General features: G+C 49.5%; 1 protein-coding gene across 2 annotated transcripts in view; it reads left to right on the top strand.

The window, feature by feature from the left end:
* LOC138368168 (prohormone-1-like) overlaps positions 1–27,828 on the top strand; it is an 85,458-nt gene that overhangs the window by 49,522 nt on the left and 8,108 nt on the right. Inside the window, exon 3 of one of the 2 annotated variants that reach the window (XM_069330528.1) lies at positions 19,419–19,433. The exons of the other annotated variant lie outside the window; for it this stretch is intronic. Coding sequence (XP_069186629.1) covers positions 19,419–19,433 — 15 coding nt within the window. The remainder of the gene's footprint in view (positions 1–19,418; positions 19,434–27,828) is intronic. 2 annotated transcript variants of the gene reach the window in all.

The following is a 27,828-nucleotide window of genomic DNA, read 5'->3' as shown; positions in this document are numbered from 1 at the left end:
TAATCTTCCTCTGGTCAAATGGGGAAGGTATGCAAAGTTTGGTTTAATTGTGTCCATGCTTCACTTATTGTTGGCAACACGATGTGGCATCTTCCGTTGCCACATCTGTCACCATTGTTGCCACGTCTGTCATAGTCGTTGCCACATCTGTCACCATTGTTGCCACGTCTGTCATAGTCGTTGCCACATCTGTCACCATTGTTGCCACGTCTGTCATAGTCGTTGCCACGTCTGTCATAGTCGTTGCCACATCTGTCACCATTGTTGCCACGTCTGTCATAGTCGTTGCCACGTCTGTCATAGTCGTTGCCACATCTGTCACCATTGTTGCCACGTCTGTCTCAGTCGATGCCACATCTGTCACAGTCGTTGCCTCATCAGCCACCGTTGTTGCCACATGTGCTCGAATTGTTGCCATGTCCCCGCCCTGCTCTACATCGTTCAGAGGTTTTTCTTGTTTTAGCAATAGGAGCGGCCGACCCTTGTTGGACGCTACCTTGCGCGTTGTGTGATGTGTGTTTCACTGCTTTCTTTATTGCTGGCACTGTACTCACCTAGTTGTGCTTGCGGGGGTTGAGCTTTGGCTCTTTCCACCCGCCTCTCAACTGTCAATCAACTGTTACTAACTACTATTTCCAGCCCCCCCCACCCCCCCCACCCCCACACACAGGAAGCAGCTCCGTAACAGCTGTCTAATTCCCAGGTACCTATTCATTGCTAGGTAATAGGGGGCATTCAGGGTGAAAGAAACTTTGCCCATTTGTTTCTGCCTGGCCCGGGAATCAAACCCGGGGCCACAGAATTAGGAGTCCTGCTTACTGTCCACTCAGCTATCAGACCCTGTGTGCGTGTGTGTGTATGTGTATATCTCCATATATTTTAAGACTGTATAGAGTCAGCCTCCATCACATCACTTCATACTGCATTCCATTTGTTAACCTGATATTGAACAAATTATTTATAATGTCTCTGTGGTTCATGTGGGTACTCAATTTCTATCCGTGTTTCTTTGTTCAAGTGCCACCCGTGTTAAATGGTCTGTATTTATCTACCCTATAAATTTTCATGGGAATTTTGTATGTGGTAATCATGTCTCCCCAAGCTCCTCTATCTTCCAGCGACGTGAGGTTTAATTCACGTAGCCTTGTCTTGTAACTCATACCTCGTAGTTCTGGGACTAGTCTGGTGGCACTGAACCTTCTCCAACTTCGTCTTGTACTTGACTAGTTATGGACACCACGATGGAACACACTCCAGCACTGGTCTGATATACGTGGTATACAAGAGTCTAAATGATTGTTTACACAAGTTCTAAAAGCTGTTCTGATGGTAGCCAGCTTCCACTGATGATATCCTTTTGAAGTGGGCTTCAGAAGACAGGTTCGGTGTGATATCAACTCCTAGATCCTTCTCTCTGTTCGTTTCATGGAGGATTTCGTCTCCCATTTGGTACCTTGTGTCTGGCTCCTGCTCCTCCATTTAGCTTCATTAATTTACATTTATTTGAGTTTACTTGTGTGTGTGTGTGTGTGTGTGTGTGTGTGTGTGTGTGTGTGTGTGTGTGTGTGTGTGTGTGTGTGTGTGTATTTGCCTAGTTGTGTTTGCGGAGGTTGAATTCTGGCTCTTTCGGTCCGCCTCTCAACTGTCAATCAATCGACTGGTTTTTTCCACCCTCACACAGGAAGCATCCCGTAGCAGCTGTCTAACTCCCAGGTACTATTTACAGCTGGGTAACAGAGGCATCAAGGTGAAAGAAACTCTGCCCATTTGTTTCCGTCATCGCCGGGGATCAATTCCCGTTCCCTAGGACAACGACTCCCGAGCGCTGTCCACTCAGTTACCAGGCCCCCCCTCCCCTTGGTGTGTACTCACCTAATTGTATTCACCTAATTGTGCTTGCGGGGGTTAAGCTCTGGCTCTTTGGTCCCGCCTCTCAACCGTCAATCAACTGGTGTACAGATTCCTGAGCCTATTGGGCTCTATCATATCTACATTTGAAACTGTGTATGGAGTCAGCCTCCACCACATCACTTCCTAATGCATTCCATTTACTAACTACTCTGACACTGAAAAAGTTCTTTCTAACGTCTTTGTGGCTCATTTGGGTACTCAGCTTCCACCTGTGTCCCCTTGTTCGCGTCCCACCAGTGTTGAATAGTTCATCCTTGTTTACCCGGTCGATTCCCCTGAGGATTTTGTAGGTTGTGATCATGTCCCCCCTTACTCTTCTGTCTTCCAGTGTCGTAAGGTGCATTTCCCGCAGCCTTTCCTCATAACTCATGCCTCTTAGTTCTGGGACTAGTCTAGTAGCATACCTTTGGACTTTTTCCAGCTTCGTCTTGTGCTTGACAAGGTACGGGCTCCATGCTGGGGCCGCATACTCCAGGATTGGTCTTACATATGTGGTGTACAAGATTCTGAATGATTCCTTACACAGGTTCCTGAACGCCGTTCTGATGTTAGCCAGCCTCGCATATGCCGAAGACGTTATTCTCTTTATGTGGGCTTCAAGAGACAGGTTTGGTGTGATATCAACTCCTAGATCTTTCTCTCTGTCTGTTTCATTAAGTACTTCATCTCCTATTCTGTATCCTGTGCCTGGCCTCCTGTTTCCACTGCCTAGTTTCATTACTTTGCATTTACTCGGGTTGAACTTCAACAGCCATTTGTTGGACCATTCACTCAGTCTATCCAGGTCATCTTGTAGCCTCCTACTATCGTCCTCTGTTTCAATCCTCCTCATAATTTTTGCATCGTCGGCAAACATTGAGAGGAACGAATCTATACCCTCTGGGAGATCATTTACATATACCAGAAACAGTATAGGGCCAAGGACTGACCCCTGCGGGACTCCACTTGTGACGTCTCGCCAATCTGAGACCTCACCCCTCACACAGACTCGTTGTCTCCTGTTGCTTAGGTACTCTTCTATCCACCGGAGTACCTTCCCTCTCACTCCAGCCTGCATCTCCAACTTTCGCACTAGCCTCTTGTGTGGCACTGTATCAAAGGCTTTCTGACAATCCAAAAATATGCAGTCTGCCCACCCTTCTCTTTCTTGCCTTATTTTTGTTGCCTGGTCGTAGAATTCAAGTAACCCTGTGAGGCAGGACCTGCCATCCCTGAACCCATGTTGATGCTGTGTTACAAAGTTCCTTCGCTCCAGATGCTCCACTAGTTTTTTTCGCACAATCTTCTCCATCAGCTTGCATGGTATGCAGGTTAGGGACACTGGCCTGTAGTTCAGTGCCTCCTGTCTATCCCCTTTCTTGTATATCGGGAATACGTTAGCTGCTTTCCAAATATCTGGCAGTTCCCCTGTTGCCAGTGATTTGTTATACACTATGGAGAGTGGTAGGCACAGTTCTCTTGCTCCTTCCTTTAGAACCCAAGGGGAGATTCCATCTGGGCCTATAGCCTTCGTCACGTCCAACTCTAGTAAACACTTCCTTACTTCCCCACTGGTAATCTCAAACTCTTCCAGTGGTTCCTGGTTAGCTATTCCCTCACTTACCTCTGGAATTTCTCCTTGCTCTAAGGTGAAGACCTCCTGGAATTTCTTATTCAATTCCTCACACACTTCCTTGTCATTTGTAGTTAATCCTTCCGCCCCTATCCTTAATCTCATAACCTGTTCCTTTACTGTTGTTTTTCTCCTAATGTGGCTATGCAACAATTTAGGCTGAGTCTTTGCCTTGCTTGCGATGTCATTTTCGTATTGTCTTTCTGCCTCTCTTCTCATCCTGACATATTCATTCCTGGCATTCTGGTATCTTTCTCTGCTCTCCAGTGTCCTGTTATTCCTAGAGTTTCTCCATGCCCTTTTACTTTGCTGCTTAGCTAGCCTACATCTCTGATTAAACCATGGGTTTCTCATCTTCATTTCTCTGTTTTCCTTTTGGACTGGGACAAACTTGTTTGCTGCGTCCTTGCACTTCTGCGTGATGTAATCCATCATATCTTGGGCCGTCTTTCCCCTGAGCTCTGTTTCCCATGCTATATCTGTTAGGAATTTTCTTATCCCCTCATAGTTTCCCTTTCGGTATGCTAACCTATTGGTTTCTGTATCCCTCCTCGAGTTCAATAACCCTTCTTCAATCAAGTACTCAAACACCAGTACACTGTGGTCGCTCATTCCTACTGGTTCCTCAAAACCGATTTCTCTTATGTCGGAGTCGTTCAGAGTGAAGACTAGGTCGAGTCTCGCTGGTTCGTCATTGCCTCTCATCCTTGTGGGTTCTCGTGTGTGTGCGCGTGTGCGTGCGCGTGTGTGTGTCTGCAGGTTTGCTAAGGTAGACGTGGTGTAGTTGGACTCCTCTCTGGCCTGCTTGATACAATGCGTGTATTTCCACGTGTATTTGCGTGTTCCTGCGTGTATTTTATTGTATTGTTCTGTGAAGTTCATTATACAATTGGCATCAAGACCGTTCCTCTCAGCCGGTGGCGTGTTTATGAACGCTCACAGTCGAGCAGTTGTGGCTGGTCCTCGTGGTGTGTGTTATCATAGTGGGCTTCGTGGTGTATGTTACAAAATACAAGACCCTGTTTTCCTTACAAACATCTTTTTTTGCATTCAGGTTAAAAATAAACCTTCACTGTGTTTCTAGTAACCTTTTACAGCGTCGTGTGTGGCTATCATATCCCTCCCCTTCCGTATGTCTTCACATTGGACGGTATTCAGAGCAATGGATGTTTCCGTATATATCTTGTGTCCGCCAGCGGGTTAGTGACTTACGGGCTATTCATGCCCGTGCCACCTCTTGGGTGGCTTAATCTTTATCAATCAATCAATCAATCAGTCGGGTCAGTGTAGTCGGGTGTGGTGGGACGAGCAGGCGTCCCGGGCGAGTAAGACAGTGTCAGCCGTGTTCGTAATATATCACAGCTGATCTTTGGTAAAACCTGGTGCCAGTAAATCACTGCAGTATCGGTATAACCAGCCCTCTCTTGCCCCTATAATAATTTGGTGAACCCGACGGATGGACACGCAAGAATTATCATAAATCTGTCACTCCATAACTGGGGGTGAGGAGCCTGGTGAGCCTGTGGCGGCGGCCGTCGCCTGCCTGAAGGTTCACGAACACGTAGTTTGTGTGTGTGCTGCAGCCAATATGGAACCCCTGGCGCACCTCCGCCAGACGTAGCCCCGCCAGACATAGCCCCGCCAGACGTAGCCCGGCCAGACGTAGCCCGGCCAGACGTAGCCCGGCCAGACGTAGCCCGGCCAGACGTAGCCTGCTACGCCTGTAGTACCTCTGACGAACCTCCGGCAGGCTTCTCCCTTCCATCAGGCTCATAAGAACAAACGCTTCATAATGGTGCCATATTCTCTGCCTAACGGAACATGGAATTATTAATTTAAGAAAAAGAGCAGGTCAGTAATTAAATTGTAATTTTGCGAGTGAGTGATTCAATACACGCACTCGCTCGCTACCTGGACAGCGATCAAGTGCACATTTTGTGTGTACTTGACAGTCAAATATGGACTGTGTGAGGCTGTCAGCTGCCTTCACCTCCACAAGTGTGCAGGATAGTTCACATTTACCGTACACTATCTGTACACTATCTGCACACTATCTGTACACTATCTGTACACTATCTGTATATAGTCTTAACCCAGTAGTGCCACAGTGTTTAAAGTCTTTCATATTAAAAACTATGCAGGCGATGAGTCACAATAACGTGGCTGAAGTAAGTTGACCAGACCACACACTAGAAGTTGAAGGGACGACGACGTTTCGGCCCGTCCTGGACCATTCTCAAGTCGATTGTGATGAGGACAAGTAGGGACAGGCAATAAATAGGCAAGAGAGAGCTGAGGAGGAAAGTAAGGTGTAGGGGATAGTAGTAATAATGAGAACTGCAGAAGGCCAATTGGCCCATACGAGACAGCTCCTATTATAACCACCGAAGGAGATAGTAATAGGAATAAGAAGAGGATAGCAAGGGAGCGTAGGAGAAGACAATGCACAGAAAAAGGGAGAAGAGAGAAAGAAAAGGAAAGAGAAAAAGAAAGAAAATGGAAGGGGTAAGCTTATGTTAAGTCACGTTTGTTAGAAAGATTAGAGCATTTGAGTATATACTGTGAAAGGGAAGAGTCCACAGCAACAAAGCCAGGACTCAAGTTAAAAACTATGTATTATATTACATTATTCACAATAATGAATTACTTTGACCCTTTGAGAGGAAGTTTAGAGTAACGTAGAAAACACTCATTGTTTATAATATAAATTAGGATAATTAAGATATTACCCGTGTTTAAGAGAAACCTAAAACGTGTGAACATTTACTCCTTGGGTACACATAGGAGGAGTTTAACTTGACTAATATGTGCCGTGCGTGTTCCTTGGCGGTGAATGGCGGGTGTTGATGTGAACACCTTTAATACATGACCAGCCATTATTACTGTTGACGCTGTGGCAGGTGTTGTCGACCCTCTCTTGTGCCACACACACACACCTAGAGAGATGGAGAGGGAGAGGTAGAGGGGGAGAAGAAGGGGGTCAGGATAAGGATTTGGGATGGGACGGAGGGGAAGGAATGGTGCCCAATCACCTGGACGGTCGGGAATTGAACGCCGACAGCAAAACAGTGAGACAAAGCACATATATATTGTATATACGACGAGTCACAATAACGTGGCTGAAGAAGTGTTGACCACACACACACCAGAAGGTGAGGGGACGACGACGTTTCGGTCCATCCTGGACCAATAACAAGTCGATTGTAGTGGTCCAGGACGGACCGAAACGTCGTCGTCTCCTCATATGGTGAGTGAGTTTGGTCATCTTATACTGTATAGAATATGTTTACTGCTGGTATAGTTATACTCTATAGTGAAGGCTGCCTGAAAGTTGACTTTGGTCAAAAATACAAGTGTATGTCCAGTATATTTTACAAATACAACAAGGGGGCTAAATGAGGCTTTGAATGTGTGGGAATAACCTGCAGTGCTTCACTGGTGATGGAGATATAATGATAATATGAGCAGTGGATGCGAAGCTGCGAATCTTTGGTGCTTGTCTGAGGGGGGGGGGAAAGCCCTCAGACTGGTGCGTGCCAGGTATAGTAGCTGGCTTCTAGCATATTTAACACCAGCCTCGAATCCGCACCATAAAAGCAGTAATGCAACAAACATGTAGTAGTGAAGTTGATGACTAGAACCGTGCGCGTCACCTTTAGCCCCCCCCCCTCTGCTCAGGTGGCGTGCACGGCTCTAGTCCTCAACTTCACTAACTACTCAGGGGTTTCCTGTTGGGAGAAGATTTGTATTGAACCCAACTCCATACGAGGCATCAATGATAGGTAATATGAAAAGAAAGTAAATTGGAAACCATTCCAATAGGTTACCGACGAGTGAAAGGCGAGGCCAAGAGCTAATATTTGCCCAGCAAGCTTATAAAGGGAGTTCACACACACACACACACACACCGTACACACACATTCACACACACATTTACACAGACGCATTCACATTCACACACACATTCACACACACATATTCACACACACACACATTCACATTCACACACACGTTCACACACACACATTCACACACACACACATTCACACACACACATATTACTTGTATGGGATTTTTATTTAATTAATTTCGAAGCCCATATCTGAAGGTTTCTTCATAAAAATATCGATATGTTTCCTTTTTTTAATTACTATTTATTTTTTATTTCTAATTCAAGATAGCGATGTTTTCTCAGTAGTATATAATTAGTGAGAGGTGGAGGAGGGTGTGTTGGTGTTGGTGATGTACTTCTGGGTGTTGGTGTTGGTGAGTGTGTTGGTGATGTACTTCTGGGTGTTGGTGTTGTGAGTGTGTTGGTGATGTACTTCTGGGTGTTGGTGTTGTGTGTTGGTGATGTACTCCTGGGTGTTGTGAGTGTGTTGGTGATGTACTCCTGGGTGTTGGTGTTGTGAGTGTGTTGGTGTTGTGAGTGTGTTGGTGATGTACTTCTGGGTGTTGGTGTTGGTGAGTGTGTTGGTAATGTACTTCTGGATGTTGGTGAGTGTGTTGGAGATGTACTCCTGGGTGTTGGTGACGTACTCCTGGGTGTTGGTGTTGGTGAGTGTGTTGGTGATGTACTCCTGGGTGTTGGTGACGTACTCCTGGGTGTTGGTGTTGGTGAGTGTGTTGGAGATGTACTCCTGGGTGTTGGTGACGTACTCCTGGGTGTTGGTGTTGGTGAGTGTGTTGGTGATGTACTCCTGGGTGTTGGTGTTGGTGAGTGTGTTGGTGACGTACTCCTGGGTGTTGGTGTTGGTGAGTGTGTTGGTGACGTACTCCCGGGTGTTGGTGACGTACTCCTGGGTGTTGGTGTTGTGAATGTGTTGGTGACGTACTTCTGGGTGTTGGTGTTGTGAGTGTGTTGGTGATGTACTTCTGGGTGTTGGTGTTGTGAGTGTGTTGGTGATGTACTTCTGGGTGTTGGTGACGTACTCCTGGGTGTTGGTGACGTACTCCTGGGTGTTGGTGACGTACTCCTGGGTGTTGGTGACGTACTCCTGGGTGTTGGTGACGTACTCCTGGGTGTTGGTGACGTACTCCTGGGTGTTGGTGACGTACTCCTTGTAACACCGTAAAGGTGTTTTGTTTGGTTGTATTTAATATATATATATATATATATATATATATATATATATATATATATATATATATATATATATATATATATATATATATATATAGTACATGAGTCAAGCCAGACATGATTTGAGAGGCGCCAGTCTGTCGGCCTGAAAGTCACACCTCTACAGTGTTAATGACCACCAAGTGACCTGAGGTCAGCTCATGCGAATTTCACCTTGCTTCTGCTAATCTTATAATTGTAGCCTGTTAGCCTTCAAACAAGCCGCAAGTTTAAGGAGTGGTTTGGTAGAGAGCCGGAGGCTATCTACTTGTGGGCGGAGTTAGCTACTAGGTTTCCCAATATATACTCGGAGAGCTGTAGATTCGAGAGGAGGATAAGACTGAAGAACCCCCAGCGGAGCAGAACAGAGGACAGCCTAGCCAGGGAGGCTGTCAGCCGGCAGGGCGGGACAGTCTCTGTCAACTACAGACCCTCCCCTCCCCCTCCCTCTCTATCCAGCTATAGGCAGACACTTGGTGAGTTGAGCATTAAGGTGACTTGGTCGTGTTTACAAGTGTTGTGTGAGGATCAGGGGCAGACAGTTGTAGGGTTCTCGAATTCTTGGATGATGGCTCACTTTGCATTAATCTTGAACATTAAGTTGAATTGCTTAAATTATGATACTTATCATGTGAAATATAATTGATGAATTTATTATTTAAATTGTCTTTAACTTTGTCCCCTAGAGTTTTTGAGTTGAGGTGAGAAAGCCTCTGCGGTTACTGGTTTCATGATTTTAATGAGTACATGATACAGATGGAACATACTAATAATGACCTCTTGATTACATCTTTGAGAATATTGTGATACAAACAAGTTCCATTCCTTGTCTTGTAGGTACGGACAAATGAATGGATGGTGGCAGCCTTTCTTCTTCTACTATCTACTCTTCTACTTCTACTATCTACTTTTCTACTTCTACCTGTCTACTCCTCTCCCTCCACCCCACTCCCAAACTCTCACTGTCAACGGACGACCCTCCTCGCTCCTCCCACCTCTCTACCTCCCTCACCCTACACCCTCACTAATTACTTCATTATTCATCTCTTCCCTTTCGTTTCTCTTATACGTTTGTGGCAGTGAAATGTGTTCTAGAGTTCTCCTAGAGTTTAAGTTACGGCACTTTGTAGTCCCTGCACCTAGCTAGTCGAATACCTAGGTTACAAGGTGTTGAATGAGAGAGGTTGCCGTAGGAACTCTGAGGGTGCTCTAGAATAGTTAGCTAACTATTCTAGAGCACCCCCCTGGGGTGTACACCTGGGTGTCGGTGTTGGTGATGTACTCCTGGGTGTTGGTGAGTGTGTTGGTGATGTACTCCTGGGTGTTGGTGAGTGTGTTGGTGATGTACTCCTGGGTGTTGGTGAGTGTGTTGGTGATGTACTCCTGGGTGTTGGTGAGTGTGTTGGTGATGTACTCGTGGGTGTTGAGAACTGTAAGGTGACACTGGCGTGTGTAGCTCTGGTGTACTGGAAGTGTTGTGTGGTAAACCATTGTGTTGTATTGTGGTGGTGGTGGTGGTGGTGGTGGTGGTGGTGGCCGGGGTGGTGGTGGCCAGGGTGGTGGTGGTGGTGGTGGTGGTGGTGGTGGTGCCCAGGGCGCCCGTCTCTGGAGTGCCCGCAGACTCCCCTCTGCCCCAGACCAGGCCCAAGTAATCTATTGATATTATTTATTCAATTTGCTGTTGGATCTGGCTACCTATTGTGTTCTGGTATGGGGAGGGAGGGAGGGAGGGCAGGTGAGGGAGGGAGGGAGGCCAGGTGAGGGAGGGAGGGAGGCCAGGTGAGGGAGGGAGGGAGGGGGGGAGGCCAGGTGAGGGAGGGAGGGAGGGAGGCCAGGTGAGGGAGGGAGGGAGGGCAGGTGAGGGAGGGAGGGAGGGAGGCCAGGTGAGGGAGGGAGGGAGGGAGGGAGGGCAGGTGAGGGAGGGAGGGCAGGTGAGGGAGGGAGGGAGGGAGGCCAGGTGAGGGAGGGAGGGAGGGAGGGCAGGTGAGGGAGGGAGGGAGGCCAGGTGAGGGAGGGAGGCCAGGTGAGGGAGGGAGGGAGGGAGGCCAGGTGAGGGAGGGAGGGAGGGAGGCCAGGTGAGGGAGGGAGGGAGGCCAGGTGAAGGAGGGAGGGAGGCCAGGTGAGGGAGGGAGGGAGGCCAGGTGAAGGAGGGAGGGAGGCCAGGTGAGGGAGGGAGGGCAGGTGAGGGAGGGAGGGAGGGAGGCCAGGTGAGGGAGGGAGGGAGGGAGGGCAGGTGAGGGAGGGAGGGAGGCCAGGTGAGGGAGGGAGGCCAGGTGAGGGAGGGAGGGAGGGAGGCCAGGTGAGGGAGGGAGGGAGGCCAGGTGAGGGAGGGAGGCCAGGTGAGGGAGGGAGGGAGGGAGGCCAGGTGAGGGAGGGAGGGAGGCCAGGTGAGGGAGGGAGGGAGGCCAGGTGAGGGAGGGAGGGAGGGAGGCCAGGTGAGGGAGGGAGGGAGGGAGGCCAGGTGAGGGAGGGAGGGAGGCCAGGTGAGGGAGGGAGAGAGGTAGGGAGGGAGGGAGGGAGGCCAGGTGAGGGAGGGAGGGAGGGAGGCCAGGTGAGGGAGGGAGAGAGGTAGGGAGGGAGGGAGGGAGGCCAGGTGAGGGAGGGAGGGAGGGAGGCCAGGTGAGGGAGGGAGAGAGGTAGGGAGGGAGGGAGGGAGGCCAGGTGAGGGAGGGAGGGAGGGAGGGAGGGCAGTACCCCCGTTGACATAAATAACAATTCTGTCAACCAAAACACTAAACACTGCTACACAAGGCCGAGCTTGACCATAGTAAGGTACGGGCGTGTCAACCTTAGCTCCTGGCCCCGGCTCAACACTCTTGCCCCGAGAACACAAAGGCGCCTAATTTGATATAATGTTGTTTAATACAGTGTTATTGACTTACTAGGACCTTTGTAGTGTTAAGTTGGTTAATGGACCACCTTATTATGTCCAGCCGGTGTTGGAGGTGGTCACTGGTAGCCGGTGTTGGAGGTGGTCACTGGTAGCCGGTGTTGGAGGTGGTCACTGGTAGCCGGTGTTGGAGGTGGTCACTGGTAGCCGGTGTTGGTGGTGGTCACTGGTAGCCGGTGTTGGAGGTGGTCACTGGTAGCCGGTGTTGGTGGTGGTCACTGGTAGCCGGTGTTGGTGGTGGTCACTGGTAGCCGGTGTTGGTGGTGGTCACTGGTAGCCGGTGTTGGTGGTGGTCACTGGTAGCCGGTGTTGGTGGTGGTCACTGGTAGCCGGTGTTGGAGGTGGTCACTGGTAGCCGGTGTTGGAGGTGGTCACTGGTAGCCGGTGTTGGAGGTGGTCACTGGTAGCCGATGTTGGAGGTGGTCACTGGTAGCCGGTGTTGGAGGTGGTGGTCACTGGTAGCCGGTGTTGGTACTGGTCACTTGTAGCCGGTGTTGGTGGTGGTCACAGGTAGCCGATGTTGGTGGTGGTTACTGGTAACCGGTGTTGGAGGTGGTCACTGGTAGCCGGTGTTGGAGGTGGTCACTGGTAGCCGGTGTTGGAGGTGGTCACTGGTAGCCGGTGTTGGAGGTGGTCACTGGTAGCCGGTGTTGGAGGTGGTCACTGGTAGCCGGTGTTGGAGGTGGTCACTGGTAGCCGGTGTTGGTGGTGGTCACTGGTAGCCGGTGTTGGAGGTGGTCACTGGTAGCCGGTGTTGGAGGTGGTCACTGGTAGCCGATGTTGGAGGTGGTCACTGGTAGCCGGTGTTGGAGGTGGTGGTCACTGGTAGCCGGTGTTGGTGGTGGTCACTGGTAGCCGGTGTTGGTGGTGGTCACTGGTAGCCGGTGTTGGAGGTGGTCACTGGTAGCCGATGTTGGAGGTGGTCACTAGTAGCCGGTGTTGGAGGTGGTCACTGGTAGCCGGTGTTGGAGGTGGTCACTGGTAGCCGGTGTTGGAGGTGGTCACTGGTAGCCGGTGTTGGTGGTGGTTACTGGTAGCCGGTGTTGGAGGTGGTCACTGGTAGCCGGTGTTGGAGGTGGTCACTGGTAGCCGGTGTTGGAGGTGGTCACTGGTAGCCGGTGTTGGAGGTGGTCACTGGTAGCCGGTGTTGGTGGTGGTCACTGGTAGCCGGTGTTGGAGGTGGTCACTGGTAGCCGGTGTTGGAGGTGGTGGTCACTGGTAGCCGGTGTTGGAGGTGGTCACTGGTAGCCGGTGTTGGTGGTGGTCACTGGTAGCCGGTGTTGGAGGTGGTCACTGGTAGCCGGTGTTGGAGGTGGTGGTCACTGGTAGCCGGTGTTGGAGGTGGTCACTGGTAGCCGGTGTTGGAGGTGGTCACTGGTAGCCGGTGTTGGAGGTGGTCACTGGTAGCCGGTGTTGGAGGTGGTCACTGGTAGCCGGTGTTGGTGGTGGTCACTGGTAGCCGGTGTTGGAGGTGGTCACTGGTAGCCGGTGTTGGAGGTGGTGGTCACTGGTAGCCGGTGTTGGAGGTGGTCACTGGTAGCCGGTGTTGGTGGTGGTTACTGGTAGCCGGTGTTGGAGGTGGTCACTGGTAGCCGGTGTTGGAGGTGGTCACTGGTAGCCGGTGTTGGAGGTGGTCACTGGTAGCCGGTGTTGGAGGTGGTCACTGGTAGCCGGTGTTGGTGGTGGTCACTGGTAGCCGGTGTTGGAGGTGGTCACTGGTAGCCGGTGTTGGAGGTGGTCACTGGTAGCCGGTGTTGGAGGTGGTCACTGGTAGCCGGTATTGGTGGTGGTCACTGTAGCCGGTGTTGGTGGTGGTCACTGGAAGCCGGTGTTGGAGGTGGTCACTGGTAGCCGGTGTTGGAGGTGGTCACTGGTAGCCGGTGTTGGAGGTGGTCACTGGTAGCAGGTGTTGGAGGTGGTGGTCACTGGTAGCCGGTGTTGGAGGTGGTCACTGGTAGCCGGTGTTGGTGGTGGTCACTGGTAGCCGGTGTTGGAGGTGGTCACTGGTAGCAGGTGTTGGTGGTGGTCACTGGTAGCCGGTGTTGGTGGTGGTCACTGGTAGCCGGTGTTGGAGGTGGTCACTGGTAGCCGGTGTTGGTGGTGATCACTGGTAGCTGGTGTTGGAGGTGGTCACTGGTAGCCGGTGTTGGTGGTGGTCACTGGTGGCCGGTGTTGGAGGTGGTCACTGGTAGCCGGTGTTGGTGGTGGTCACTGGTAGCCGGTGTTGGAGGTGGTCACTGGTAGCCGGTGTTGGTGGTGGTCACTGGTGGCCGGTGTTGGAGGTGGTCACTGGTGGCCGGTGTTGGAGGTGGTCACTGATGGCCAGTGTTGGTGGTGGTCACTGGTGGCCGGTGTTGGAGGTGGTCACTGGTGGCCGGTGTTGGTGGTGGTGGTCACTGGTGGCCGGTGTTGGAGGTGGTCACTGGTAGCCGGTGTTGGAGGTGGTCACTGGTGGCCGGTGTTGGAGGTGGTCACTGGTGGCCGGTGTTGGAGGTGGTCACTGGTGGCCAGTGTTGGTGGTGGTCACTGGTGGCCGGTGTTGGTGGTGGTGGTCACTGGTAGCCGGTGTTGGTGGTGGTGGTCACTGGTAGCCGGTGTTGGTGGTGGTGGTCACTGGTAGCTGGTGTTGGTGGTGGTGGTCACTGGTGGCCGGTGTTGGAGGTGGTCACTGGTAACCGGTGTTGGAGGTGGTCACTGGTAACCGGTGTTGGAGGTGGTCACTGGTAGCCGGTGTTGGAGGTGGTCACTGGTAACCGGTGTTGGAGGTGGTCACTGGTAACCGGTGTTGGAGGTGGTCACTGGTAGCCGGTGTTGGTGGTGGTCACTGATGGCCAGTGTTGGTGGTGGTCACTGGTAGCCGGTGTTGGAGGTGGTCACTGGTAGCCGGTGTTGGTGGTGGTCACTGGTGGCCGGTGTTGGAGGTGGTCACTGGTGGCCGGTGTTGGAGGTGGTCACTGATGGCCAGTGTTGGAGGTGGTCACTGGTAGCCGGTGTTGGTGGTGGTCACTGGTAGCCGGTGTTGGAGGTGGTGGTCACTGGTAGCCGGTGTTGGTGGTGGTCACTGGTAGCCGGTGTTGGTGGTGGTCACTGGTAGCCGGTGTTGGTGGTGGTCACTGGTGGCCGGTGTTGGAGGTGGTCACTGGTGGCCGGTGTTGGAGGTGGTCACTGATGGCCAGTGTTGGTGGTGGTCACTGGTGGCCGGTGTTGGAGGTGGTCACTGGTAGCCGGTGTTGGAGGTAGTCACTGGTAGCCGGTGTTGGAGGTGGTCACTGGTAGCCGGTGTTGGAGGTGGTCACTGGTAGCCGGTGTTGGAGGTGGTCACTGGTAACCGGTGTTGGAGGTGGTCACTGGTGGCCGGTGTTGGAGGTGGTCACTGGTAACCGGTGTTGAAGGTGGTCACTGGTGGCCGGTATTGGAGGTGGTCACTGGTAGCCGGTGTTGGTGGTGGTGGTCACTGGTGGCCGGTGTTGGAGGTGGTCACTGGTAACCGGTGTCGGAGGTGGTCACTGGTACCCGGTGTTGTAGGTGGTCACTGGTAGCCGGTGTTGGTGGTGGTCACTGGTAGCCGGTGTTGGAGGTGGTCACTGGTAACCGGTGTTGGAGGTGGTCACTGGTAGCCGGTGTTGGAGGTGGTCACTGGTGGCCGGTGTTGGAGGTGGTCACTGGTAGCCGGTGTTGGAGGTGGTCACTGGTAGCCGGTGTTGGAGGTGGTCACTGGTAGCCGGTGTTGGAGGTGGTCACTGGTAACCGGTGTTGGAGGTGGTCACTGGTAGCCGGTGTTGGAGGTGGTCACTGGTAGCCGGTGTTGGATGTGGTCACTGGTAACCGGTGTTGGAGGTGGTCACTGGTAGCCGGTGTTGTAGGTGGTCACTGGTAGCCGGTGTTGGTGGTGGTCACTGGTAGCCGGTGTTGGAGGTGGTCACTGGTAACCGGTGGTGGAGGTGGTCACTGGTAGCCGGTGTTGGAGGTGGTCACTGGTGGCCGGTGTTGGAGGTGGTCACTGGTAGCCGGTGTTGGTGGTGGTGACTGGTAGCCGGTGTTGGTGGTGGTCACTGGTAGCCGGTGTTGGAGGTGGTCACTGGTAGCCGGTGTTGGTGGTGATCACTGGTAACCGGTGTTGTTGGAGGTGGTCACTGGTGGCCGGTGTTGGTGGTGGTGGTCACTGGTAGCCGGTGTTGGAGGTGGTCACTGGTAGCCGGTGTTGGTGGTGGTGGTCACTGGTAGCCGGTGTTGGAGGTGGTCACTGGTAGCCGGTGTTGGTGGTGGTGGTCACTGGTAGCCGGTGTTGGAGGTGGTCACTGGTAGCCGGTGTTGGTGGTGGTGGTCACTGGTAGCCGGTGTTGGAGGTGGTCACTGGTAGCCGGTGTTGGAGGTGGTCACTGGTGGCCGGTGTTGGAGGTGGTCACTGGTAGCCGGTGTTGGTGGTGGTGACTGGTAGCCGGTGTTGGTGGTGGTCACTGGTAGCCGGTGTTGGAGGTGGTCACTGGTAGCCGGTGTTGGTGGTGATCACTGGTAACCGGTGTTGTTGGAGGTGGTCACTGGTGGCCGGTGTTGGTGGTGGTGGTCACTGGTAGCCGGTGTTGGAGGTGGTCACTGGTAGCCGGTGTTGGTGGTGGTGGTCACTGGTAGCCGGTGTTGGAGGTGGTCACTGGTAGCCGGTGTTGGTGGTGGTGGTCACTGGTAGCCGGTGTTGGAGGTGGTCACTGGTAGCCGGTGTTGGTGGTGGTGGTCACTGGTAGCCGGTGTTGGAGGTGGTCACTGGTAACCGGTGTTGGTGGTGGTGGTCACTGGTAGCCGGTGTTGGAGGTGGTCACTGGTAGCCGGTGTTGGTGGTGGTATTCACTGGTAGCCGGTGTTGGAGGTGGTCACTGGTAGCCGGTGTTGGAGGTGGTCACTGGTAGCCGGTGTTGGTGGTGGAATACTAATGGACAGTGTTGGAGATTAGTGGCTAAGACATGGCATTGAATTTAAATTGGAAGACGACTGTCAGAGTTAAGATTTGTAAGTGTCAAGACGAAGGGGGAGATGCAAGGGAGAGGACGAGAGAAAATTTCCTTTCAAAACTTTATTGTAATACTATTCCTGTATTAACATGAAGGTTTGGAAGTGTTCAGGAAGGTTTGGAAGTGTTCAGGAAGGTTTGGAAGTGTTCAGGAAGGTTTGGAAGTGTTCAGGAAGGTTTGGAAGTGTCCAGGGAGGTTTGGAAGTGTCCAGAAATGTTGGGAAGTGTCCAGGAAGGTTTGGAAGTGTCCAGGAAGGTTTGAAAGTGACCAGGAAGGTTTGGAAGTGTCCAGGAAGGTTTGGAAGTGTCCAGGAAGGTTTGGAAGTGTTCAGGAAGGTTTGGAAGTGTCCAGGAAGGTTTGGAAGTGTCCAGGAAGGTTTGGAAGTGTCCAGGAAGGTTTGGAAGTGCCCAGGAAGGTTTGGAAGTGCCCAGGAAGGTTTGGAAGTGTCCAGGAAGGTTTGGAAGTGTTTAGGAAGGTTTGGAAGTGTCCAGGAGGGTTTGGAAGTGTCCAGGAAGGTTTGGAAGTGTCCAGGAAGGTTTGGAAGTGTCCAGGAAGGTTTGGAAGTGTCCAGGAAGGTTTGGAAGTGTCCAGGAAGGTTTGAAAGTGTCCAGAAATGTTGGGAAGTGTCCAGGAATGTTTTGTAGATTCCAGAGCTATTTGTTATAAACAATTTATTAGACTTTTCAAGTTGTTTCCAAACGTTTCAACTAATTTGAATTTTTTTAGTGGGCTGGTGGTACTGAGGAAATATTAACCTCCAGCAGATTGTGAACAGAGTTCAGCGTACAGGAGGTGCTGTGTTCTAGGTGAATGTTCTCCATAACATGTCATTGTGCTAGGCCAGGCCAGGCTAGGCCAGGCCAGGCTAGGCCAGGCCAGGCTAGGCCAGGCTAGGGTAGGCCAGGCCAGGCTAGGGTAGGTCAGGCTAGGGTAGGCCAGGCCAGGCTAGGGTAGGCCAGGCTAAGCTAGGCCAGGCTAAGCTAGGCTAGGCTAGGCTAGGCTAGGCCAGGCTAGGGTAGGCCAGGCTAGGCTAGGCCAGGCTAGGGTAGGCCAGGCTAAGCTAGGCCAGGCTAGGCTAGGTCAGGCTAGGGTAGGCCAGGCTAGGCTAGGCCAGGCTAGGCTAGGCCAGGCTAGGCCAGGCCAGCGTGGGGGGGGTAGAATTACACAGGGGGGACAGATAAAGAGGAACACATTACAAGCTGGTGAGAACTCTCTCATCTAAGACATCATCTATCTCATCCCCTCGTGTATTAATGGCTGTATGATGTCAGTGTATACCCCCATACTTTACCTTAATACACGCGTAAACTATATTATTGTATTTTGATCTTCAAAGTGGTACTGGTAGAATGGAATTGGCAAAAGGTGGACTGGTAGTGTGGTAGTTCCTGCTACCGCTCCTTCTACCACAATTACGGCTATCTACTAACTACTCCTATTACTACTACTACTACTACTACCACTACTACTACTACCACTACTACCACTACTACTACTACTACTACTACTACTACTACTACTACTACTACTACTACTACCACTACTACTACCACTACTACCACTACTACCACTACTACCACTACTACCACTACTACTACTACTACTACTACTACTACTACTACTACTACTACCACTACTACTACTACCACTACTACCACTACTACCACTACTACCACTACTACCACTACTACTACTACTACTACCACTACTACCACTACTACCACTACTACTACTACTACTACCAATACTCCTACTACTACTACCACTACTACCACTACTACTACTACTACTACTACTACTACTACTACTACTACTACTACTACTACTACTACTACCACTACTACTACCACTACTACTACTACCACTACTACCACTACTACTACTACTACTACTACTACTACTACTACTACTACTACTACTACTACTACTACTACTACTACTACCACTACTACTACTACTACCACTACTACTACTACCACTACTACCACTACTAGTACTACTACTACCACCACTACTACTACTACTACTACTACTACTACTACAACCACTACTACCACTACTACTACCACTACTACCACTACTACCACTACTACTACTACTACTACTACTACTACTACTACTACTACTACTACTACTACCACTACTACCACTACTACTACTACTACAACCACTACTACCACTACTACCACTACTACTACTACTACAACCACTACTACCACTACTACTACCACTACTACCACTACTACCACTACTACTACTACTACTACTACTACTACTACTACTACTACTACTACTACTACTACTACTACTACTACTACTACTACCACTACCACTACTACTACTACTACCACTACTACCACTACTACCACTACCACTACTACTACTACTACTACTACTACTACTACTACTACTACTACTACCAATACTACTACTACTACTACCACTACTACCACTACTACTACTACTACTACTACTACTACTACTACTACTACTACCACTACTACTACCACTACCACTACTACTACTACTACTACTACTACCACTACTACTACCACTACTACTACTACTACTACCACTACTACTACCACTACCACTACTACTACTACTACTACTACCACTACTACTACCACTACTACTACTACTACTACTACTACCACTACTACTACTACTACTACCACTACTACTATCACTACTACTACTACTACTACTACTACTACTACTACTACTACTACTACTACTACTACCACTACTACTACCACTACTACTACTACTACTACTACTACTACTACTACCACTACTACTACCACTACTACTATCACTACTACCACTATTACTGGTGTTAATATTAATATTGCAGTAATTCTCTTATTTTTCCTGCAGCCTTTTGGAAATCACGTGAGTAATGGTGGTGGTTATACTGTGTTACTCAGTGTTGTAGTGTTATACTGTGTTACTCAGTGTTATAGTGTTATACTGTGTTACTCAGTGTTGTAGTGTTATACTTGGTTACTCAGTGTTGTAGTGTTATACTGTGTTACTCAGTGTTGTAGTGTTATACTGTGTTACTCAGTGTTGTAGTGTTATACTGTGTTACTCAGTGTTGTAGTGTTATACTGTGTTACTCAGTGTTGTAGTGTTATACTTGGTTACTCATTGTTATAGTGTTATATTTGGTTACTCAGTGTTGTAGTGTTATACTTGGTTACTCAGTGTTGTAGTGTTATACTGTGTTACTAATTGTTGTAGTGTTATACTTGGTTACTCAGTGTTGTAGTGTTATACTGTGTTACTCAGTGTTGTAGTGTTATACTTGGTTACTCATTGTTATAGTGTTATATTTGGTTACTCAGTGTTGTAGTGTTATACTTGGTTACTCATTGTTATAGTGTTATACTTAGTTACTCAGTGTTATAGTGTTATACTGTGTTACTCATTGTTGTAGTGTTATACTTGGTTACTCCTTGTTATATTGTTATACTCAGTTACTCATTGGTATAATGTTATACTTGGTTACTCATTGGTATAATGTTATACTTGGGTACTCATTGGTATAATGTTATACTTGGTTACTCATTGGTATAATGTTATACTTGGTTACTCATTGGTATAATGTTATACTTGGGTACTCATTGGTATAATGTTATACTTGGTTACTCATTGGTATAATGTTATACTTGGTTACTCATTGGTATAATGTTATACTTGGTTACTCATTGGTATAATGTTATACTTGGTTACTCATTGGTATAATGTTATACTTGGTTACTCATTGGTATAATGTTATACTTGGTTACTCATTGGTATAATGTTATACTTGGTTACTCATTGGTATAATGTTATACTCAGTTACTCATTGTTTCATCACATTTCTCACTCGGTGACTCGCCTGTCACCCCCTCCCCCTCACTCACCTGTCTACCCACTCCAGGGAATGCAAGATATACAAGGAAGACCTCGTCCCCTGTGTGGGAAGTCGTGGTCAGTGGTAGGCCGTCAGTGGTAGGTGGTCAGTGGTAGGTGTTCAGTGGTAGGTGGTCAGTGGTAGGCCGTCAGTACTCACCTATTTGTGCTTGCGGGGGTTGAGCTTTGGCTCTTTGGTCCCGCCTCTCAACCGTCAATCAACTGGTGTACAGGTTCCTGAGCCTACTGGGCTCTATCATATCTACATTTAAAACTGTGTATGGAGTCAGCCTCCACCACATCACTGCCTAGTTCATTCCATCCGTTAACTACTCTGACACTGAAAAAGTTCCTTCTAACGTCTCTGTGGCTCATGTGGGTACTCAGTTTCCACCTGTGTCCCCTTGTTCGCGTCCCACCAGTGTTGAATAGTTTATCCTTGTTTACCCAGTCGATTCCTCTGAGGATTTTGTAGGTTGCGATCATGTCTCCCCTTACTCTTCTGTCTTCCAGTGTCGTAAGGTGCATTTCCCGCAGCCTTTCCTCATAACTCATGCCTTTTAGTTCTGGGACTAGTCTAGTGGCATACCTTTGGACTTTTTCCAGCTTCATCTTGTGCTTGACAAGGTACGGGCTCCATGCTGGGGCCGCATACTCCAGGATTCGTCTTACATATGTGGTGTACAAGATTCTGAATGATTCCTTACAGTGGTAGTCCGTCAGTGGTAGGCCGTCAGTGGTAGGCCGTCAGTGGTAGGCCGTCAGTGGTAGGCGGTCAGTGGTAGGAGGTCAGTGGTAGGCCGTGAGTGGTAGGTGGTCAGTGGTAGGCCAGCACAGAGCTACCCCCGCCCCTCACCCCTGCTCCGCCCCTCACCCCTGCACCCCTCACCCCTGCACCCCTCACCCCTGCTCCGCCCCTCACCCCTGCACCCCACAATAAGGCCGGTGTTGAAGGTGGCTGGAATATTCAACTTGATTAAAACAAGAGGTGGCGCGGGAACCACGTTAGAGGCGGTGCCTTATATTGAGTTGTTGGTGGTCAAGGCCTCGTTAGTGGGGTGATTAGTGGCTCGTAGGTGGTCGTGGGGAGGGGGGAGGGGAGGTCGTTATAGTGGCTGGGTATTGCTGCCTCTACGACCCCTCATCTGCTTCCCCTCTCCCTCCTCTCTTTACACTCCCCTCTCCCTCCTCTCCTCACTCTCCCTCCTCTCTTCACACTCCCCTCTCCCTCATTCCTTCAATTGTATTTCCTCTCCTTGTTATTCTTGTCTGTTCCCTTCCTTTCTTCTTTGTCTCCTCTTTCCTCAACCACTCATCCACTATTCCTGTTCCCTGTCTCTTTCACTCCATATAATCAAGATTTACTCTTTCTCAATCCTTTATAAATAACATTTACCTTTCCTAATCCTTTATAAATAACATTTACCCCTCCTAATCCTTTATAAATAAGATTTACCCCTCCTAATCCTTTATAAATAAGATTTACGCCTCCTAATCCTCTATAAATAAGCTTTACCTTTCCTAATCCTTTATGAATAAGATTTAACATCTTCCAATCCTTCATGACCGCTAATTGCCTCTCGCCTCCTTCCCCAGTCAATCCCCTCCCTCCCTCCTGCCCCAGTCAACCCCCTCCTCACGTCAAGATATAGTTCAACGTAATTCTTCAATACATAAAATTATCCCAAACACCCATTTGTAAAGATTTAGTTCCCACACTCGTCCATAGAGGAGACTCCTTCACCTTGTTCCTTTCTTGCATGATTTATCCTACTCAATCACATATGTTGATATTTGTTTCTCTGTCATTGTCCCCCCCCCCACCTCTCTCTCTCTCTCTCTCTCTCTCTCTCTCTCTCTCTCTCTCTCTCTCTCTCTCTCTCTCTCTCTCTCTCTCTCTCTCTCTCTCTCTCTCTCTCTCTCTCTCTCTGATGACTCCAAGCTTACCGGGCTGGTTGACAGCTTGGAGGATTTCTGTGACTGTAATATAGAGGAGCAGGAGTGTCTGGTGGCACTGCTGGTGGCCACTGGCACCCCCTGACACTATCACCGTCACTGTCACCTCGCCCATGTCAGGGTTAAGGGTGAGGTCACCTCTCTCACCCCCCTCACACTATCACCCCTCACTACCATTATCGTGACCACTGGAAACCTGTCACCATCACTATCAACACACTATCAAGCACCATTATCACCTCTTGTCACCTGTAATATCACCACTCAAAATCATTATCACCACTACCCGAAACTGACATCACCACCACCCACACCATCAGCACAACATCACCGCACCATCACCACACCATCACCACAACAACACCACACCATCACCACACCACCACCCGCACCATCACCACACCTCCACCCGCACCATCACCACACCTCCACCCGCACCATCACCACACCATCACCCCAACAATACTCACTAGGACAACTCCGATATATAAACTGAAAATGGTTTTCGTAAAACAAAAAAGAGCAGCAGCAATTTGAATGGAAACCCGGTTGTTTCTTCAAGAGGAATTAGGTGTTGTAATTACACATGGACTGAGCGCCGGACCACAGGAGCGGTCAGGGGCCTCCACACAGCTGAAAGTTATCACATCATATATTGGCTTTTGATTGAGGCGTGTGGAGAGAAGTGAGGTGCAGTGAGGTATGATGAGGGACTGTGATGGCAAGTGAGGTGCTGTGTGGGTGTACATATATGTGTACATATGTGTGTTGGGTCAGTAAACACATCAACAAGCGCACACACGGGTCCTGTGGGCCAAGTCCTCACCTAACAACAGGGGACAATGGGCTTCAATTCCCGCCACAAGTCAGAAGCGTTCAGGCAACGTTTCATTTCACCTCAGTGAAACCGCCCAGTATTTGCGAGGAGGGATGAACCACGGCTCTTGGGTCCCGCCTCGCAGTTTCTTTGTGTGTATACACCAAGTTGTGCTTGCTGGGGATGAGCTTCGGCTCTTTGGTCCCGCCTCTCAACTGTCAATCAACAGGTGTATAGATTCCTGAGCCTACTGGGCTCTATCATATCTACACTTAAAACTGTGTGTTATATACACAAAAAATAACTAATTAGAACGAAGGCAATATTCAATTTAATAATAATAAAGGTAATAATGATACAAATTAAATAGCGTCCAGTTATTTATTTTGTCAAAATAATACTTTCTAGGTGTAATAGTTGACAATTATAATAGTTACCGGGTGTAATATTTCCACACACACACACTAGTGTCAGTGTTGTGGGGTGTGGGCCGTTGTCTCTGGAGGCAGCCTCCACACCCTCATAATGTACTCCCTCACCTCATAAAGCAATTACTTGTGCTGCATTAGGCATTCTCTCACCTCATTGTGAGCCTCACAGTCTATTGGGCAGCGTTATTCTAAAGACGTTTATAGCCTTCGGCCAACGATTCCAGCCCTCAACTAACTATTCCAGCCCTCAGCCAACTTTTCCAGCCCTCAACCAACTTTTCCAGCCGTCAGCCAACTTTTCCAGCCCTCAGCCAACTTTTCCAGCCCTCGGCCAACTTTTCCAGCCCTCGGCCAACTTTTCCAGCCCTCAGCCAACGTTTCCAGCCCTCGGCCAACGTTTCCAGCCCTCGGCCAACGTTTCCAGCCCTCGGCCAACGTTTCCAGCCCTCGGCCAACGTTTCCAGCCCTCGGCCAACGTTTCCAGCCCTCGGCCAACGTTTCCAGCCCTCGGCCAACGTTCGAACAAAGTAAACGACGTCCCGGACGCCACCTAATGTTAAGGACCGCCTGACACCAACCACCTTATGGGTGGGCGGCCAGGCTGTTGACACCGCAACAGTTACATTACTGTACAAGTCCCGGGGTGGCAGCATGGTGGAGCGGCTGAAATTGAAATTGAAATAAGTTTATTGAGGTAAAATACACACAAAGGGATGAGGTAGCTCAAGCTATTCTCACCCCGTTCAGTACAACGTGTTAGTACATACATGGAGCGGCTGGGATGGGTGTTTGTGGAGGCCGCTGGGCATCCATTACCAGGTGTCTGAGCGGGGCCCTGCGTCTCGCCTCCACCATATTTTAACTCGTTTTATTGCGCTTAGTTCCCGTCCCGCCTCTCAAATTGATGTTTCAATTACATCTACAGCTACACGGCCCCCCCCCCTTCCCTGGTGGCTGCGTGGTCGTGAGTGGTGGCTCCCCCCGGGGCGTGTGTGGTCTCCTCTCACCTAGTTGTGCTTGCGGGGGTTGAGCTCTGGCTGTTTGGTCCCGCCTCTCTATTGTCAATCAACTGGTGTACAGGTGCCTGAGCCTACTGGGCTCTATCATATCTATATGTGTATAGGAGTCAGCCTCCACCACATCACTGCCTAATGCATTCCATCTGTTAACTACTCTGACACTGAAAAAGTTCTTTCTAACGTCCCTGTGGCTCATTTGGGTTTCAGTTCAGCTCAGTTTCTACCTGTGTCCCCTTGCTCGCATACCACCTCTGTTAAGCAGTTTTTGTTTATTTAACTGCCAATTCTTCTGAGAATTGTATAGGTAGTAATCATGTCTCCCCTAACTCGTCTGTCTTCCAGTGTCGTAAGGTTTATCTCAGTAATCTTTCCTTGTAGCTAATTCCTCTCAGCTCCGGAACATACCAGAGCTTTGGTGGCATACCTCTGAACCTTTTCTAACTTCGTTTTGTGTTTGACTAGATGTGGAGTCCACGCTGGAGCTGCATATTGCAGTATTGGTCTGACATACGTGGTATACAAGGTTCTGAATGATTCCTTACACAAGTTTCTGAAGGCAGTGGAATCCCCCCTCACACAGCCCCTCCTACTGCCTAGGACCATAGCCGCTCCTGTTCTTAGTTATCAGTGTTCATTTCCTACCCTGTTCATATTTGTTCTTGTTCTGTCATGTTCCTACTCATGATCATAATTGTTCAGAACAATAACCGACCTTGTTAATCACAGAGTAAACCTCACTCTCAAAATAATCATAGAAAATTATTTTTGTTTTTAAATGGCTGCATGAACACCCCCCCCCCCTCGTCCAGCACACCATCCGTGGCAGGCGCCCCTCCTTGACTGAGGGGAGGGAGAGAGGGGAGGTGGGTGGGGGAGAGGGGAGAGGTGGGTGTAGAAAAGAGGAGGTTAGTAAGAGAAAGGGCAGGTCGGTGTGGTAGACGGGAGATAAGTGTGGTAGAGGGGAGGTGCAGAGGGTGTGGTAGAGGGGAGACATGGGGAGGAGGGGAGACCTCCCCTACCTGTGAGAGAGGGGAGGTGGGGGAGAGTGGGGAGGCGGGTGATGTAACATACAAATATTGACACTGAGGGTAGTGAAGGGTCTCCCCTCACGGCTCCCTGCTGATAGTGCCTCACACACTGAGGGGAGAGAGGCAGAGGGAGGGAGGAGGGCGGAAAGGGAAGAGGAGGAGGAAGAGGAAACGAGAGGAAGTGAGGGGAAAAATGAAAGGTTTGTGATATAAAGTTCGGAATGTCTTGACAAATACAATAATTGTGGAACAAAGAAAATTCAATAAATTTCTTGACCCACTTTTACCCAAGGAAGATAAAGGAAGCAAAATGTACCCAATTTATATTTTATTAGTAATGGGAGATATAAACTACTGTATATGACCAAGATAAACCACTGTATATATATATACATAAAAACACTACATAATGTACATGAACACTGTGCACCCCTGAGGGAGGGGGGAGGCCTGACGGCTGAGTGGCTAAGCGCTCGGAATTCGTAGTCCTAAGGTTTCGGGTTCGATCCCCGGTAAAGACGGAAACAAATGGGCAGAGTTTCTTTCACCCTGATGACCCTGATGCACTTGTTCACCTAGCAATAAATAGGTACCTGGGAGTTAGACAGCTGCCACGGGCTACTTCCTGGGGGTGTGTAACAAAAAGGAGGCCTGGTGGAGAACCGGGCCGCGGGGACGCTAAGCTCCCGATATCGTCTCAAGATACGAGGCGAGCATCTACCCCCTGACCTTCACCACGCACAAGTAGCCAACATTGTCTCTACTCCTGCCGACCGCTGGTATTCCCGCCAAAAGTAAACCTGCATGTACTTCCTTTTGTATAAACTTACAAATGGTAACGCGATGATGGAATTTGAATATGAATTATATAATTGCACTTTAGCATCAAGTACTACAGTATAAGTCACTGTATACAGCCACGGTAGATCCCCAGTGACTGTATACAAGGAAATTTCCTGCGCGACTCTCGCAGGAAGACTCCTGCCTAAAATTAAATACAAAATTCAGAGATACTGTGATTATCTCCATCATCCACTGGAAGTTACACAGTAAGCGGGAGCGAGAGTAAAAAAAAAAAAGACTAACCGAACACTTTGAATAATCAAGCAAACCTTTGACTATGAGGTAAAGAAGGTGATTATTTAAGTGTATAAATCTGTGGTGCGTCCCACTTGGATAATTGTATCCACGCCTGGAGACCTCATCTTCAAGAGGACACAGCTGCTTTAGAGAAAGTTCAACACCGGGCGACAAAAATCATTCCAGAACTAAGTCGACTTTTGTACCAGGAACGTTGAGGGCCTCAGGGCTAACAACTCTGTAAACCAGAACAAATCCACAAGGCCCGTGACGAGGGTTCGAACCTACGTCCGAGAGGATCCCAGACGCGCCTTAATCGACTGAGCTACGACATGCTCAAAAGAATTGCAACCCGGAAATCAACTTGACTTACCACGGATCCTGCAGCCTCTCCGAGACAAACAGGGTCTTACACAATTCCCCCCCATGCACCCGAGCTCTGTCAATAAGCTGTTCTACCTCTTCGCCCTTTCTTCATAACACTTTGTTCATTTGATGCATCACGCTATTGTGATTCCTGTATGTACTGTAAACCAGGCCTGACAGGGCGGATCTCATTGAAAGTTTTAAAATACTGAACAATTTGGAGGATGTTGATCCAGACAATGTCTTCAGAAGATGACCAGACCACACACTAGAAGGTAAAGGGACGACGACGTTTCGGTCCGTCCTGGACCATTCTCAAGTCGATTTGAGAATGGTCCAGGACGGACCGAAACGTCGTCTTCCCTTCACCTTCTAGTGTGTGGTCTAATCAACTTACTTTAGCCACGTTATTGTGACTCATCGCCTGCAAATGTCTTCAGAAGCTCAGATGTAACACAAACAAGAAGCAAAGGTTTCACGCTCAACAAGCCACAATGTTGGACTGAGAACAGCAGATGATTTTTCACCCACAGGATTATTAACCCATGGAACCGCCTACCTGCAGAAGCCGTAAATGCCAAAACACTGCTGAATTGTAAAATCCAGCTACAGAAAATCATCAGGACAAATGGGAGGACTTTTGATAAGCCGCCGGCTTCCTGTCCTCGCCGAGGCCACCAGAGTGTTAGTGGC

The sequence above is a fragment of the Procambarus clarkii genome, chromosome 24 (assembly GCF_040958095.1).
Source record: "Procambarus clarkii isolate CNS0578487 chromosome 24, FALCON_Pclarkii_2.0, whole genome shotgun sequence".
NCBI classification, from domain to species: domain Eukaryota; kingdom Metazoa; phylum Arthropoda; class Malacostraca; order Decapoda; family Cambaridae; genus Procambarus; species Procambarus clarkii.
Note: the sequence above shows the minus strand (reverse complement) of the source record. Positions and strands in the feature narration are given on the sequence as shown.